General features: G+C 55.2%; 2 protein-coding genes and 1 long non-coding RNA gene across 3 annotated transcripts in view; 1 reads left to right on the top strand and 2 right to left on the bottom strand.

Moving 5' to 3' along the window:
* The window catches only part of LOC145534149 (uncharacterized), a 541,812-nt gene that overhangs the window by 416,991 nt on the left and 109,198 nt on the right, over positions 1–15,623 (top strand). Inside the window, exons 46-47 of the long non-coding RNA XR_014074275.1 lie at positions 347–458; positions 7,994–8,105. This is a non-coding gene — a long non-coding RNA (uncharacterized LOC145534149). The remainder of the gene's footprint in view (positions 1–346; positions 459–7,993; positions 8,106–15,623) is intronic.
* LOC145533939 (uncharacterized) lies at positions 2,492–7,567 on the bottom strand. Its single transcript, XM_081561289.1, has 3 exons — positions 4,109–7,567; positions 3,397–3,709; positions 2,492–3,144 (listed from the first exon to the last, which is right to left on the bottom strand). Exons 1-3 carry the CDS (start codon positions 4,343–4,345, stop codon positions 2,516–2,518), a joined length of 1,179 nt encoding a protein of 392 aa, XP_081417415.1. The 5' UTR covers positions 4,346–7,567; the 3' UTR covers positions 2,492–2,515.
* On the bottom strand, positions 10,139–15,215 carry LOC145534019 (uncharacterized). Its single transcript, XM_081561386.1, has 3 exons — positions 11,756–15,215; positions 11,044–11,356; positions 10,139–10,791 (listed from the first exon to the last, which is right to left on the bottom strand). The coding sequence occupies exons 1-3, from the start codon at positions 11,990–11,992 to the stop codon at positions 10,163–10,165; spliced, it is 1,179 nt and encodes a 392-aa protein (XP_081417512.1). The 5' UTR covers positions 11,993–15,215; the 3' UTR covers positions 10,139–10,162.

Here is a 15,623-nt window from a genome sequence, read left to right on the forward strand (position 1 = left end):
GTGACATTGGCCTCATTAAAAAGCACGGTTTGCCTTTACTGGATAATTCTGTTCATTGGTTTCTTAGGGAACCTTGGTAATATTTGAGTTTCCTGGGGAGTATGGTCACATGACCTGGCCCTGGCCAATCGGTGCGTTCCACCTCCCTGGCCACTGTGATTGGCTCCGGGCTGGGGCAGTGCCCAATCGGGGCCCAGGGCCTGGCCTCCCGTTGGAAGCCAGGGGAAGACGAGCTGTCGTCCTGCTGGGGTAGGGGAAGGGGTGGGGCCGGGGGAGGTCAGGCTCCAGCAGTGGGAGGGGCGTGAGGCCCGCCTGCGGCAGTTGGTGACCTTCCTGCTCCCCTCAGGGCAGAGCCGCCGGCCTGAGAATGAGGGCGCTGCTGAGCCCAGGGCCTGGGATGGCCCGTTGCTGCTGTGGTCCCAGAGCTCCACCCGAGACCTGAGGGAAGCCGTCTGCCCGTGAGTCCTCTCCCGCTTGTCTGTCAGCTTGTTTGAACCATGCTGGGTTTTCTGCCCAGCTGGCTAAGGGGAGTCCCTGGAAATGCAAGGGTGTGGGTTTTGGCAGACTTCAGGGAAGACATGCCAGATGAGCCTGGGAGACTCCAGCTTAATCTGGATTCAGGAGATATCTCTTCAGGCCAGCTAGTAATTGTAGGATAAGCCTAATGAGTCTTCACAGGATGAAGAGAGTAACGTGCCAAGGTAGCAATCGATGTCCTCATTCGAGAGGATGAAGCTGGTGCTCAGAGAAGGGGGGAACTTGGCCACAGCAAGGAGGTGTGCACCCAGACAGAACCCCCAGATCCGGCCATTGGAGCTCAGGGAGGCCACTGGTGTGGCTTGTCCCTGTGGCAGGGGCCGAGGCACGCAGCCCACCCTGATTCCTGCGGGGGCCTGACTTGGGAAGTGCCATCTGGTAGCTTTGAGACTCACCAAACCAAATTGCACTGGAGAGAGGAGGGACACCTTCCTTCATCCACCCCCCACCCCCGCCGGATTCCCACATACCCTGACCCCTTTCTCCCGATTTCGGAGCCATTTCCAGAGTCCCGCTCATATGACCTCATTCGAAGTGCACTGTGGACGAGCTGCCATCTGCAGCTACTACCACAGCGGCCAAGGGCTTTAGCTCCCGACTACCTCCCTTCCTTTGGAACTTGGGGGCCCTCTACTCCCCACTTGCACACCACAGACCTTTGCTGAGGATTGTGGGGACCCTCACTCAGTTTGCAGTACGTTGTAGCCATCCCTGTCCTCTCTATACCTCCCTTGAAACTCAGCTTGTGAGCTCCTTTGGAGCAGCGTGGCCCACCTGGCTGCAACGGAAGAGACACAGCTGACAGTGAAACAACAGCTTAGATCTGAGACCCGGAAAGCTCTGTCAGAAGGGACCTCCCTCTTCACACCGTAGAGGCTGTAGGAGGCGCCAGGCTTTCGAACCAGTGCTGGGGCCAAAATGACTCCACAGCTGTTTTCCTTCCTGGGGAGGGTTCTGGCTCGAGTGGGAATGGCTCAAGTCTCCTAAGGTTCTGCAAGCCCACTGTGTGCAGATTCACGGTACACAGAGAGGAGAAGGTGGAGTCCTGCCCTGTAGGTGGTCACAGCTCACGGATGAGCCAGGCAGGCAGGCAGGCAGGGCATGAGAACACCTGAGCTGCCTTCCTGAGTGAATGGTGTGGGGGCAGAGGAAGAGAAGCCGGTCTGCTCCCTCGTGTGGTGCCCCGGGCAGGTTGTCCCCAGAGGAAACCCTTACGACGGTGAGGACTATCACTGCTGTTTCCCAAGGGGTTCCGTCGGTGCGTGTCTTCCCCGGAGCGGTCAGGCCGTCTCTCAAGTACACGGGCCATGGGCATTGCCTCTCCTTGGAACTTCCCATGTGTTTCTCTTTTTTATGGAACAGTGATTTTCTAGAGGGGTTCTGGGCCACAAGGATGTTGGGTCATTTTCTAGCCTTCTGTCATGAAGAACGCTTTCCTGGGTGTTGGGGTGGTTTGTTGTTCCAGCTCCCTTTCTTGGCTTCTTTTGGGAGCTGGTGCAACAAGACGAGCTCAGCCTCTGCCTTCTGGCTGAGATGTCACCCTTGACACAGCAATGCCTGCCTGGAGATAATGATGGCAGTTGCCAAAAGGGCTTCGTTTGGCACATGGTATCTTGAAAGGACGTACACCGTCCTTTCAGATATCAAAGGCTAGTTCAAATGACATACAAATGAGAACTCTCCAATGGAGTCTTACAGTAGTTGGAGAGTCCAAAAAACACTCCGTCAGTCATTTCACTGAGAGTCATTGATTGGGGACACCAAGAATATAGGAAGGAATGCACAAAGAAAGGATGAAATTGTGTTCAGGATCGGGGGAAGGGATGAACAGGGCGTGCTTGCCTTGAATCCAGGCTTTGTTGGGGGGGTGGGGCATAAAGATCAAACGGGTCTGAAACTACAAAGTGGTGATGGTAACACAGTATCACCAGAGTTACACAACAGTGTTCCCAAATTGCAACAATGATGAAAAAGTTTACTAATCCCAACTTAACCAACAAAAGTACAGGAAACCATACAAAAAATAAAACATCACCAGAAAGGTGGAAACAAACCAAATGCAAAGCAGTTCAGGGGAAAGGAACTCCATGTCCCCTGGGGGCAGACCGAGTTGCCAGCGTCCACGGTGAGCAGACGGGGATGGAGGCTGCAGAGCCGACCGCTCCCCTGGACGTGGTGTTTCCGGCAAGGGCTCTGGGTGTCTGTCCAGAGCGGGGGCTCGTTCTCCCTGCAGGGGTGGGTGAGTCATCGTGGGCGTCTGGGTGTTGCGCGGGAGCCAGGGCAGGCTCTCCCTGCCGAGGCGGTGACTCCTCCTCTGCCTCGGGTTCTCCTGCCAGAGCCCGAGCAGGTAGAGGTGCACGTGGAGGTGGAGGTTCTGGCTGAGGGGGTGGGACATCAGTGCCTGGGGCTGGGGGTCCTGCAGGCATGGAGATCCGATCTGCCCGGTGTGCTGGCCAGTACCCAGCTGGCCTGGTGTCTCTGCGAGGGCAAGTCTCGGTTCTCCATCTGCCCTCGGTGGATCCCTGGGTCCTGCACCTGGAGCCAGCACCTCTGTAGGGACAGGTCTGGGAAGCGGAGCCTGGTTCCAGTTGGAGGCCAGTGCTAGAGCTGGGGGAGAAGCAAAGTTTGCCCACAGGCCAGCCTTGGCATGTGCGTCTCCCGGGACAGAAAGCTTCCAAGAGATTCCCAAAGAATACCCAGCGTCGGATGTCTTTTGGGACTGAAGTGTGCAAGATGGGGGGCGGGGGGTGTGAGGCCAGCGCTTGCTGCAGGCCCAGCAGCAGCTTTCGGGGACTCGTCCCTGTGTAGCTCAGCACCCCCTCCCCACACACTCCCGTGCACCAGCCCCAGCGTCCTCACCTCTGTGCTCTGGCGTGCTGGGCTCCAGGTCCTCCTGCTGCCTCAGAGGCCGGGGTTCTCGGGACTCTGGGTCGGAGCCGGGTGTGCTGAGCTCCGTGGCAGCCTCAGACTGGGCCGCCGGGTGTATCCTGGGCGGTGTCTCGGCAGCAGGCCTTCCCCGCCTCCGCTTCTCCCCCGGTGGGGCTGATGCCTCCGTGGGCACGCTCACCTGGAGCCTGCACTGGGCCTCACGGGCGGGGGGGTGGTGCTCCGACCCCTCCCTCCGGGAGGTGGATGGGGTGTCCCCGTCCTCGGCCTCATCACGTGGGAAGCTCTGCAACGACAGTGACCGTCAGCCAGCCATGCTAGGAGTTTTCCGAGCTGGGCCTGGGCAGTGGAGCCGCTGCTTCTGCCTGCTCGAACTTCTCTTCCCAGAAGGGTCAGAGACGTGTGTCTGCTCAGATCCCCACCCGGGAGGAAAGAGTCCCACCTGAGGGTGTGAGGTCCGCCTGGGCGGCCGCCGCTGCCCGCACTCTCCCCATCCCGCCCAGCCTGCTCTCCCCTGGGGTGTGGACACAACTTGTCCGCAGGCTTCTGACCCCACATCCGCCTGGGCTTCCTTGAGGGAGACACACCCCAAGAAACCCGCATCCACACACACAGGCAAAGGACCCGGTGTTTCCGGGTGGCATGGGAGAGGCGGCCTGGTCCGTCCTGGGGCTCCCCGTGTTACCTTTCTGTTTCTCCGGGCAAAGGGCCAGAGGCCTCTCGGGGGTGTCCTGAGCCAACGTCGACAGGGTGCCCGCGCACACTGCCTGTGAGCACTCCTGAGGCCCCGGCCTCTGGGCAGGGGCAAACAGCAGAACATCCTGGCAGCCAGTGAACTGGCTGGGGGCTCCTCTCCGCTCTGGAGGCCTGGATACCCAGGCTGCGGGTTCTGTTGGGTTCTGTTGCCGGCAGGTGACATCATCTCCTGGGGTTCGTGCTGAGGTCCCTTCCCCAAAACTTCCCAAGGGAATCTCTGGGTTTCTGACTGCTCGACCACCCCCCTTAGGCCATGTGCAGGCACAGTGACACCCACACAGCCCAGCCCACAGCCCTGGGGAGGCCTGGGTTCAGCCAGGGCCTGAGCTCCGAGGACCCCACTGCTCTCAGACCAGGCTCCTTCTTCTCATAAGTGGTGTGGCCCTGGACAAGCATATGCCCCTCAGGGTTGCCCCAGTCTCTCCATCTGCAGAGTGGTGGTCATTCTCCCATCTGCTTCCTAGGTCTGTCGGCCTACGAGCAGCTCCATGCCTTTCCACCTGGGGCCGATATCACGTGGAGCTTGTGCGCTGAGACTTCAGAAAGAAAGATTCCATCCAGGGCTGACACAGCACAGAATGGGGCAGAACGAGGCCTGGATGTGCCGTGGTACCCAGGAAAAGGCACTCCCCCTCCTGACTGTTTTGAGACCCCGCATCCAAGTTGGAGGACCGAAAGGAAGACTCGAAGGTCTCCCTCTCTTATAGAAAAGAGTAGCCAACTTTCTGCTCCTCTGTTTCCATTGAGATTCTGTTCAAGTGTCCCAGCTCGGCTTCTGCGGGTGGCTGAGCTTCTAATGGCTCCCTGCGTTCTTGTCTTTTCCTCTCCAAACCTTCCGTCCTTTTCCCCCTTCTGGGGTGGAAGGGCGCTGTCATTGCTTCTACCTTCGAGGCAGATTGAGGAAAAGTCTGGACCGTCGACTCCTTTCCTCTCTTTGGTTCCGTGTCTCTCTCTGGCTGTGTCCCTCTCTTTTCCTTTCTCAGTTCCGTCTGTGTCTTCCTCTTTCTCTCTCGTGTGTGGATGGATGGATGCTAGGGATGCACATGTATATGATTAGATGAGGGTTATGTTTTAGGGATAGGTTAGAGGGAGAGAAAGGCTTTAGGTCGGAGTTGGTCATGGGGGAAGGGTCAAGGGTGGTGGTGGTGTTGTTTCTTGGAATCTGAGTGCTGTGCATTCTTCGTCTCTTTCCATATGAACCCCTTCTCAGATACACCACTTGCAAGGAGTCTCTCATGTTCTGTTTCCTATCTTTTGCATTTGTGAATGCTTAGCTTCTCTGTTGTGAAGAGGTTCCATTGGATGGAAACCCATGGGTGTACTTCGTGTACCTCTTTGCCTTACTTGAAGAGACCCATTTCGACCTCCGCCCAGCAAATGGCAAGGAGACTCTGATGTTAAGGAGCCTTTGACCTACGCTTCTTTCTAGCTATCTCATGACATCAGTCTTTAGGGTGAGGTTTTCCCCCTATATTGAGGTGGTATGAGATCAAAACCAATAGCGTTCTTCAGATGTAGCTGTCTGGTTTTCCCATGGACATTGATTGAAGAGGCTTTCTTGTTCCCATTTGGATATTCTCCCCTTCTGTGTCAGAGATGAGTTGACCATGGATGCTGGGGTTTGTTTCTGGACCCTCCACTTTATTCCATCGATCTGGATCTGTGTGTGTTGTTGTATTCCCAATAGCATACTGTCCTGCTGCTGCTGCTGCGGCTAAGTCACTTCAGTCGTGTCTGACTCTGCGTGACCCCATGGCCTGCAGCCTACCAGGCTCCTCCGTCCAGGACGTTTTCCAGGCAAGAGTACTGGAGTGGGTCGCCATTGCCTTCTCCGATACTCTCCTGAGGATCCTAGTTTGGTCGTCTAATTTCCTTTCACACAACCTTGGATGTCCGTATCGGGGCTTTTTCGTCGGATTGTATTGACAGTTTAGGCTCTTTTCTGTCTCCGTACCCCTTTTGCAATTCTTTGTTCGGTGCGAAAATGCATTGGCATTTTGGGAGGAATAGCATCGAAGCTGTGGATTGCCTTGTGGGGCTGTGACATCATTTTCCCAATAGGAATTCTTTCAAGCCCTGAGCACAGCTTCTCTTTCCAGTGATTGGTGTGGGCTTGATCTTCCTTCTTCCATCTCTCGCCGTTTTGTGAGAACAGGTCCATCCTTCCCTTCTGGGTTAGATGGACTGGTGGGTATCACTTCAGTGAATGGCATTGTCAGTGGGGGTGATAATTCCCTTCTCGTTGGAAGACTTTGCTGTGAGTATTAGAAATGCAAGTGACTTCTCTTCCCCTTCCTCCCTGTCCATCTCTCAGAGCCACCGGGAAACAGAGGCCTCATCCACGGTCACACAGGCCTGAGGGGGTGCAACTAGACCGTTGTTTCTTCAGGCCCTCAGTGCTGGACATCATCCGGGATCCTCTGTGTGTGTCTTCCTCAGTCTGGTGTCCCTTCAGACCTTTCCCTAGTTTTCACAGGCTTGTTGCGTTGGTGTTCTTTGTCTGTTTGGAGACACATCCTTGATAAGCTTTGTGTTTCCACTCATTCGTCTCGCGATGTATGACCTGTCTTTTGCTTTTGTCATGAGGTCTTTCCCACAGTAGATATCTTTGATTTTGCAAAGTCCACTGTATTCTCTGGGTTTTTTTTTTTTTTGTGGACTGGCTTTTAGTTTTGCGTGTGAAGACTCAAAGCACGTGTCCGGTTTCTGCTCATTGTTCTTCGAGATTTGTGACAAGTTTTCATGGAAAGTTTGTCTAGGGATAACTGGAAGTGAACTCGGTGTAAGGTGTCAAGTCTCCATCTCCATTCCTGTCATCCCCTGCAGTTTCCAATTCCCTGTTCCTGAGTGGTTTTAGAGACCTTGTGGGGAGTTTGGTTGCATTGGAGTTTGCATTTCCACCTTGATTCGATTCACACTGTTCTGCCCTCAGGGACACTGTCAAGGGGGAGTGAGGAGCAGCCTGCACTTCCAGCAGTGACCACACGGTGGGGCGAGTGCTGCTCTCCCCTCAGGGAGCCCCAGGCCACAGGCATCCCAGTGAGGAGCCAGCTCTGTGCTCAGCTGAAAGGAGTTAGTCTCTCAGGAGCCTCTGAGCCCTTGCCTTTGGATCACCCAGGGTGGGCATTTACTGGGACAGAAAAAATTGCCCTGAATTCCATGGACGGAAGAGCCTGGCTGTGTAGAGTTCGTGAGTTGCCGCGAATCAGACACAACTGAGGACACAAAAATTCTATAGATTAAAACACTTTTTGGGGGTGGGGGGGAGTGAAAGGGGGGGATGTGGGTTTTTTTGTCTTATATAATAGCCAAGGGAAATCTAGTTTAAACCTAAATTCACATAGACGGGAAAGGTATAGCTCTCCGTCACCCTATTAAAAAAAAAAAAAAAAAACTACTAAACTTTTCTGAAAGTTTATTTAGTAGCTTCCTTGAGCAGTTCATTGTGAAGCATTTTTTTTTTTTTCTGTGACATTGGCCTCATTAAAAAGCACGGTTTGCCTTTACTGGATAATTCTGTTCATTGGTTTCTTAGGGAACCTTGGTAATATTTGAGTTTCCTGGGGAGTATGGTCACATGACCTGGCCCTGGCCAATCGGTGCGTTCCACCTCCCTGGCCACTGTGATTGGCTCCGGGCTGGGGCAGTGCCCAATCGGGGCCCAGGGCCTGGCCTCCCGTTGGAAGCCAGGGGAAGACGAGCTGTCGTCCTGCTGGGGTAGGGGAAGGGGTGGGGCCGGGGGAGGTCAGGCTCCAGCAGTGGGAGGGGCGTGAGGCCCGCCTGCGGCAGTTGGTGACCTTCCTGCTCCCCTCAGGGCAGAGCCGCCGGCCTGAGAATGAGGGCGCTGCTGAGCCCAGGGCCTGGGATGGCCCGTTGCTGCTGTGGTCCCAGAGCTCCACCCGAGACCTGAGGGAAGCCGTCTGCCCGTGAGTCCTCTCCCGCTTGTCTGTCAGCTTGTTTGAACCATGCTGGGTTTTCTGCCCAGCTGGCTAAGGGGAGTCCCTGGAAATGCAAGGGTGTGGGTTTTGGCAGACTTCAGGGAAGACATGCCAGATGAGCCTGGGAGACTCCAGCTTAATCTGGATTCAGGAGATATCTCTTCGGGCCAGCTAGTAATTGTAGGATAAGCCTAATGAGTCTTCACAGGATGAAGAGAGTAACGTGCCAAGGTAGCAATCGATGTCCTCATTCGAGAGGATGAAGCTGGTGCTCAGAGAAGGGGGGAACTTGGCCACAGCAAGGAGGTGTGCACCCAGACAGAACCCCCAGATCCGGCCATTGGAGCTCAGGGAGGCCACTGGTGTGGCTTGTCCCTGTGGCAGGGGCCGAGGCACGCAGCCCACCCTGATTCCTGCGGGGGCCTGACTTGGGAAGTGCCATCTGGTAGCTTTGAGACTCACCAAACCAAATTGCACTGGAGAGAGGAGGGACACCTTCCTTCATCCACCCCCCACCCCCGCCGGATTCCCACATACCCTGACCCCTTTCTCCCGATTTCGGAGCCATTTCCAGAGTCCCGCTCATATGACCTCATTCGAAGTGCACTGTGGACGAGCTGCCATCTGCAGCTACTACCACAGCGGCCAAGGGCTTTAGCTCCCGACTACCTCCCTTCCTTTGGAACTTGGGGGCCCTCTACTCCCCACTTGCACACCACAGACCTTTGCTGAGGATTGTGGGGACCCTCACTCAGTTTGCAGTACGTTGTAGCCATCCCTGTCCTCTCTATACCTCCCTTGAAACTCAGCTTGTGAGCTCCTTTGGAGCAGCGTGGCCCACCTGGCTGCAACGGAAGAGACACAGCTGACAGTGAAACAACAGCTTAGATCTGAGACCCGGAAAGCTCTGTCAGAAGGGACCTCCCTCTTCACACCGTAGAGGCTGTAGGAGGCGCCAGGCTTTCGAACCAGTGCTGGGGCCAAAATGACTCCACAGCTGTTTTCCTTCCTGGGGAGGGTTCTGGCTCGAGTGGGAATGGCTCAAGTCTCCTAAGGTTCTGCAAGCCCACTGTGTGCAGATTCACGGTACACAGAGAGGAGAAGGTGGAGTCCTGCCCTGTAGGTGGTCACAGCTCACGGATGAGCCAGGCAGGCAGGCAGGCAGGGCATGAGAACACCTGAGCTGCCTTCATGAGTGAATGGTGTGGGGGCAGAGGAAGAGAAGCCGGTCTGCTCCCTCGTGTGGTGCCCCGGGCAGGTTGTCCCCAGAGGAAACCCTTACGACGGTGAGGACTATCACTGCTGTTTCCCAAGGGGTTCCGTCGGTGCGTGTCTTCCCCGGAGCGGTCAGGCCGTCTCTCAAGTACACGGGCCATGGGCATTGCCTCTCCTTGGAACTTCCCATGTGTTTCTCTTTTTTATGGAACAGTGATTTTCTAGAGGGGTTCTGGGCCACAAGGATGTTGGGTCATTTTCTAGCCTTCTGTCATGAAGAACGCTTTCCTGGGTGTTGGGGTGGTTTGTTGTTCCAGCTCCCTTTCTTGGCTTCTTTTGGGAGCTGGTGCAACAAGACGAGCTCAGCCTCTGCCTTCTGGCTGAGATGTCACCCTTGACACAGCAATGCCTGCCTGGAGATAATGATGGCAGTTGCCAAAAGGGCTTCGTTTGGCACATGGTATCTTGAAAGGACGTACACCGTCCTTTCAGATATCAAAGGCTAGTTCAAATGACATACAAATGAGAACTCTCCAATGGAGTCTTACAGTAGTTGGAGAGTCCAAAAAACACTCCGTCAGTCATTTCACTGAGAGTCATTGATTGGGGACACCAAGAATATAGGAAGGAATGCACAAAGAAAGGATGAAATTGTGTTCAGGATCGGGGGAAGGGATGAACAGGGCGTGCTTGCCTTGAATCCAGGCTTTGTTGGGGGGGTGGGGCATAAAGATCAAACGGGTCTGAAACTACAAAGTGGTGATGGTAACACAGTATCACCAGAGTTACACAACAGTGTTCCCAAATTGCAACAATGATGAAAAAGTTTACTAATCCCAACTTAACCAACAAAAGTACAGGAAACCATACAAAAAATAAAACATCACCAGAAAGGTGGAAACAAACCAAATGCAAAGCAGTTCAGGGGAAAGGAACTCCATGTCCCCTGGGGGCAGACCGAGTTGCCAGCGTCCACGGTGAGCAGACGGGGATGGAGGCTGCAGAGGCGACCGCTCCCCTGGACGTGGTGTTTCCGGCAAGGGCTCTGGGTGTCTGTCCAGAGCGGGGGCTCGTTCTCCCTGCAGGGGTGGGTGAGTCATCGTGGGCGTCTGGGTGTTGCGCGGGAGCCAGGGCAGGCTCTCCCTGCCGAGGCGGTGACTCCTCCTCTGCCTCGGGTTCTCCTGCCAGAGCCCGAGCAGGTAGAGGTGCACGTGGAGGTGGAGGTTCTGGCTGAGGGGGTGGGACATCAGTGCCTGGGGCTGGGGGTCCTGCAGGCATGGAGATCCGATCTGCCCGGTGTGCTGGCCAGTACCCAGCTGGCCTGGTGTCTCTGCGAGGGCAAGTCTCGGTTCTCCATCTGCCCTCGGTGGATCCCTGGGTCCTGCACCTGGAGCCAGCACCTCTGTAGGGACAGGTCTGGGAAGCGGAGCCTGGTTCCAGTTGGAGGCCAGTGCTAGAGCTGGGGGAGAAGCAAAGTTTGCCCACAGGCCAGCCTTGGCATGTGCGTCTCCCGGGACAGAAAGCTTCCAAGAGATTCCCAAAGAATACCCAGCGTCGGATGTCTTTTGGGACTGAAGTGTGCAAGATGGGGGGCGGGGGGTGTGAGGCCAGCGCTTGCTGCAGGCCCAGCAGCAGCTTTCGGGGACTCGTCCCTGTGTAGCTCAGCACCCCCTCCCCACACACTCCCGTGCACCAGCCCCAGCGTCCTCACCTCTGTGCTCTGGCGTGCTGGGCTCCAGGTCCTCCTGCTGCCTCAGAGGCCGGGGTTCTCGGGACTCTGGGTCGGAGCCGGGTGTGCTGAGCTCCGTGGCAGCCTCAGACTGGGCCGCCGGGTGTATCCTGGGCGGTGTCTCGGCAGCAGGCCTTCCCCGCCTCCACTTCTCCCCCGGTGGGGCTGATGCCTCCGTGGGCACGCTCACCTGGAGCCTGCACTGGGCCTCACGGGCGGGGGGGTGGTGCTCCGACCCCTCCCTCCGGGAGGTGGATGGGGTGTCCCCGTCCTCGGCCTCATCACGTGGGAAGCTCTGCAACGACAGTGACCGTCAGCCAGCCATGCTAGGAGTTTTCCGAGCTGGGCCTGGGCAGTGGAGCCGCTGCTTCTGCCTGCTCGAACTTCTCTTCCCAGAAGGGTCAGAGACGTGTGTCTGCTCAGATCCCCACCCGGGAGGAAAGAGTCCCACCTGAGGGTGTGAGGTCCGCCTGGGCGGCCGCCGCTGCCCACACTCTCCCCATCCCGCCCAGCCTGCTCTCCCCTGGGGTGTGGACACAACTTGTCCGCAGGCTTCTGACCCCACATCCGCCTGGGCTTCCTTGAGGGAGACACACCCCAAGAAACCCGCATCCACACACACAGGCAAAGGACCCGGTGTTTCCGGGTGGCATGGGAGAGGCGGCCTGGTCCGTCCTGGGGCTCCCCGTGTTACCTTTCTGTTTCTCCGGGCAAAGGGCCAGAGGCCTCTCGGGGGTGTCCTGAGCCAACGTCGACAGGGTGCCCGCGCACACTGCCTGTGAGCACTCCTGAGGCCCCGGCCTCTGGGCAGGGGCAAACAGCCGAACATCCTGGCAGCCAGTGAACTGGCTGGGGGCTCCTCTCCGCTCTGGAGGCCTGGATACCCGGGCTGCGGGTTCTGTTGGGTTCTGTTGCCGGCAGGTGACATCATCTCCTGGGGTTCGTGCTGAGGTCCCTTCCCCAAAACTTCCCAAGGGAATCTCTGGGTTTCTGACTGCTCGACCACCCCCCTTAGGCCATGTGCAGGCACAGTGACACCCACACAGCCCAGCCCACAGCCCTGGGGAGGCCTGGGTTCAGCCAGGGCCTGAGCTCCGAGGACCCCACTGCTCTCAGACCAGGCTCCTTCTTCTCATAAGTGGTGTGGCCCTGGACAAGCATATGCCCCTCAGGGTTGCCCCAGTCTCTCCATCTGCAGAGTGGTGGTCATTCTCCCATCTGCTTCCTAGGTCTGTCGGCCTACGAGCAGCTCCATGCCTTTCCACCTGGGGCCGATATCACGTGGAGCTTGTGCGCTGAGACTTCAGAAAGAAAGATTCCATCCAGGGCTGACACAGCACAGAATGGGGCAGAACGAGGCCTGGATGTGCCGTGGTACCCAGGAAAAGGCACTCCCCCTCCTGACTGTTTTGAGACCCCGCATCCAAGTTGGAGGACCGAAAGGAAGACTCGAAGGTCTCCCTCTCTTATAGAAAAGAGTAGCCAACTTTCTGCTCCTCTGTTTCCATTGAGATTCTGTTCAAGTGTCCCAGCTCGGCTTCTGCGGGTGGCTGAGCTTCTAATGGCTCCCTGCGTTCTTGTCTTTTCCTCTCCAAACCTTCCGTCCTTTTCCCCCTTCTGGGGTGGAAGGGCGCTGTCATTGCTTCTACCTTCGAGGCAGATTGAGGAAAAGTCTGGACCGTCGACTCCTTTCCTCTCTTTGGTTCCGTGTCTCTCTCTGGCTGTGTCCCTCTCTTTTCCTTTCTCAGTTCCGTCTGTGTCTTCCTCTTTCTCTCTCGTGTGTGGATGGATGGATGCTAGGGATGCACATGTATATGATTAGATGAGGGTTATGTTTTAGGGATAGGTTAGAGGGAGAGAAAGGCTTTAGGTCGGAGTTGGTCATGGGGGAAGGGTCAAGGGTGGTGGTGGTGTTGTTTCTTGGAATCTGAGTGCTGTGCATTCTTCGTCTCTTTCCATATGAACCCCTTCTCAGATACACCACTTGCAAGGAGTCTCTCATGTTCTGTTTCCTATCTTTTGCATTTGTGAATGCTTAGCTTCTCTGTTGTGAAGAGGTTCCATTGGATGGAAACCCATGGGTGTACTTCGTGTACCTCTTTGCCTTACTTGAAGAGACCCATTTCGACCTCCGCCCAGCAAATGGCAAGGAGACTCTGATGTTAAGGAGCCTTTGACCTACGCTTCTTTCTAGCTATCTCATGACATCAGTCTTTAGGGTGAGGTTTTCCCCCTATATTGAGGTGGTATGAGATCAAAACCAATAGCGTTCTTCAGATGTAGCTGTCTGGTTTTCCCATGGACATTGATTGAAGAGGCTTTCTTGTTCCCATTTGGATATTCTCCCCTTCTGTGTCAGAGATGAGTTGACCATGGATGCTGGGGTTTGTTTCTGGACCCTCCACTTTATTCCATCGATCTGGATCTGTGTGTGTTGTTGTATTCCCAATAGCATACTGTCCTGCTGCTGCTGCTGCGGCTAAGTCACTTCAGTCGTGTCTGACTCTGCGTGACCCCATGGCCTGCAGCCTACCAGGCTCCTCCGTCCAGGACGTTTTCCAGGCAAGAGTACTGGAGTGGGTCGCCATTGCCTTCTCCGATACTCTCCTGAGGATCCTAGTTTGGTCGTCTAATTTCCTTTCACACAACCTTGGATGTCCGTATCGGGGCTTTTTCGTCGGATTGTATTGACAGTTTAGGCTCTTTTCTGTCTCCGTACCCCTTTTGCAATTCTTTGTTCGGTGCGAAAATGCATTGGCATTTTGGGAGGAATAGCATCGAAGCTGTGGATTGCCTTGTGGGGCTGTGACATCATTTTCCCAATAGGAATTCTTTCAAGCCCTGAGCACAGCTTCTCTTTCCAGTGATTGGTGTGGGCTTGATCTTCCTTCTTCCATCTCTCGCCGTTTTGTGAGAACAGGTCCATCCTTCCCTTCTGGGTTAGATGGACTGGTGGGTATCACTTCAGTGAATGGCATTGTCAGTGGGGGTGATAATTCCCTTCTCGTTGGAAGACTTTGCTGTGAGTATTAGAAATGCAAGTGACTTCTCTTCCCCTTCCTCCCTGTCCATCTCTCAGAGCCACCGGGAAACAGAGGCCTCATCCACGGTCACACAGGCCTGAGGGGGTGCAACTAGACCGTTGTTTCTTCAGGCCCTCAGTGCTGGACATCATCCGGGATCCTCTGTGTGTGTCTTCCTCAGTCTGGTGTCCCTTCAGACCTTTCCCTAGTTTTCACAGGCTTGTTGCGTTGGTGTTCTTTGTCTGTTTGGAGACACATCCTTGATAAGCTTTGTGTTTCCACTCATTCGTCTCGCGATGTATGACCTGTCTTTTGCTTTTGTCATGAGGTCTTTCCCACAGTAGATATCTTTGATTTTGCAAAGTCCACTGTATTCTCTGGGTTTTTTTTTTTTTTGTGGACTGGCTTTTAGTTTTGTGTGTGAAGACTCAAAGCACGTGTCCGGTTTCTGCTCATTGTTCTTCGAGATTTGTGACAAGTTTTCATGGAAAGTTTGTCTAGGGATAACTGGAAGTGAACTCGGTGTAAGGTGTCAAGTCTCCATCTCCATTCCTGTCATCCCCTGCAGTTTCCAATTCCCTGTTCCTGAGTGGTTTTAGAGACCTTGTGGGGAGTTTGGTTGCATTGGAGTTTGCATTTCCACCTTGATTCGATTCACACTGTTCTGCCCTCAGGGACACTGTCAAGGGGGAGTGAGGAGCAGCCTGCACTTCCAGCAGTGACCACACGGTGGGGCGAGTGCTGCTCTCCCCTCAGGGAGCCCCAGGCCACAGGCATCCCAGTGAGGAGCCAGCTCTGTGCTCAGCTGAAAGGAGTTAGTCTCTCAGGAGCCTCTGAGCCCTTGCCTTTGGATCACCCAGGGTGGGCATTTACTGGGACAGAAAAAATTGCCCTGAATTCCATGGACGGAAGAGCCTGGCTGTGTAGAGTTCGTGAGTTGCCGCGAATCAGACACAACTGAGGACACAAAAATTCTATAGATTAAAACACTTTTTGGGGGTGGGGGGGAGTGAAAGGGGGGGATGTGGGTTTTTTTGTCTTATATAATAGCCAAGGGAAATCTAGTTTAAACCTAAATTCACATAGACGGGAAAGGTATAGCTCTCCGTCACCCTATTAAAAAAAAAAAAAAAAAACTACTAAACTTTTCTGAAAGTTTATTTAGTAGCTTCCTTGAGCAGTTCATTGTGAAGCATTTTTTTTTTTTTCTGTGACATTGGCCTCATTAAAAAGCATGGTTTGCCTTTACTGGATAATTCTGTTCATTGGTTTCTTAGGGAACCTTGGTAATATTTGAGTTTCCTGGGGAGTATGGTCACATGACCTGGCCCTGGCCAATCGGTGCGTTCCACCTCCCTGGCCACTGTGATTGGCTCCGGGCTGGGGCAGTGCCCAATCGGGGCCCAGGGCCTGGCCTCCCGTTGGAAGCCAGGGGAAGACGAGCTGTCGTCCTGCTGGGGTAGGGGAAGGGGTGGGGCCGGGGGAGGTCAGGCTCCAGCAGTGGGAGGGGCGTGAGGCCCGCCTGCGGCAGTTGGTGAC

The sequence above is a fragment of the Giraffa tippelskirchi genome, chromosome 14, assembly GCF_054371585.1.
Source record: "Giraffa tippelskirchi isolate mGirTip1 chromosome 14, T2T-mGirTip1v1.2.pri, whole genome shotgun sequence".
Classification (NCBI taxonomy): domain Eukaryota; kingdom Metazoa; phylum Chordata; class Mammalia; order Artiodactyla; family Giraffidae; genus Giraffa; species Giraffa tippelskirchi.

Bases quoted from the DNA above. Each gene is read 5' to 3' on its own strand.
- LOC145534019 (XM_081561386.1), bottom strand. From the start codon at position 11,992: ATGATGTCACCTGCCGGCAACAGAACCCAACAGAACCCGCAGCCCGGG. The intron at 11,357-11,755 runs GTAACACGGGGA...CTGTCGTTGCAG, and splicing joins TTGCCCGGAGAAACAGAAAG to AGCTTCCCACGTGATGAGGC. The intron at 10,792-11,043 runs GTGAGGACGCTG...CTTCTCCCCCAG, and splicing joins CAGCACGCCAGAGCACAGAG to CTCTAGCACTGGCCTCCAAC.
- LOC145533939 (XM_081561289.1), bottom strand. From the start codon at position 4,345: ATGATGTCACCTGCCGGCAACAGAACCCAACAGAACCCGCAGCCTGGG. The intron at 3,710-4,108 runs GTAACACGGGGA...CTGTCGTTGCAG, and splicing joins TTGCCCGGAGAAACAGAAAG to AGCTTCCCACGTGATGAGGC. The intron at 3,145-3,396 runs GTGAGGACGCTG...CTTCTCCCCCAG, and splicing joins CAGCACGCCAGAGCACAGAG to CTCTAGCACTGGCCTCCAAC.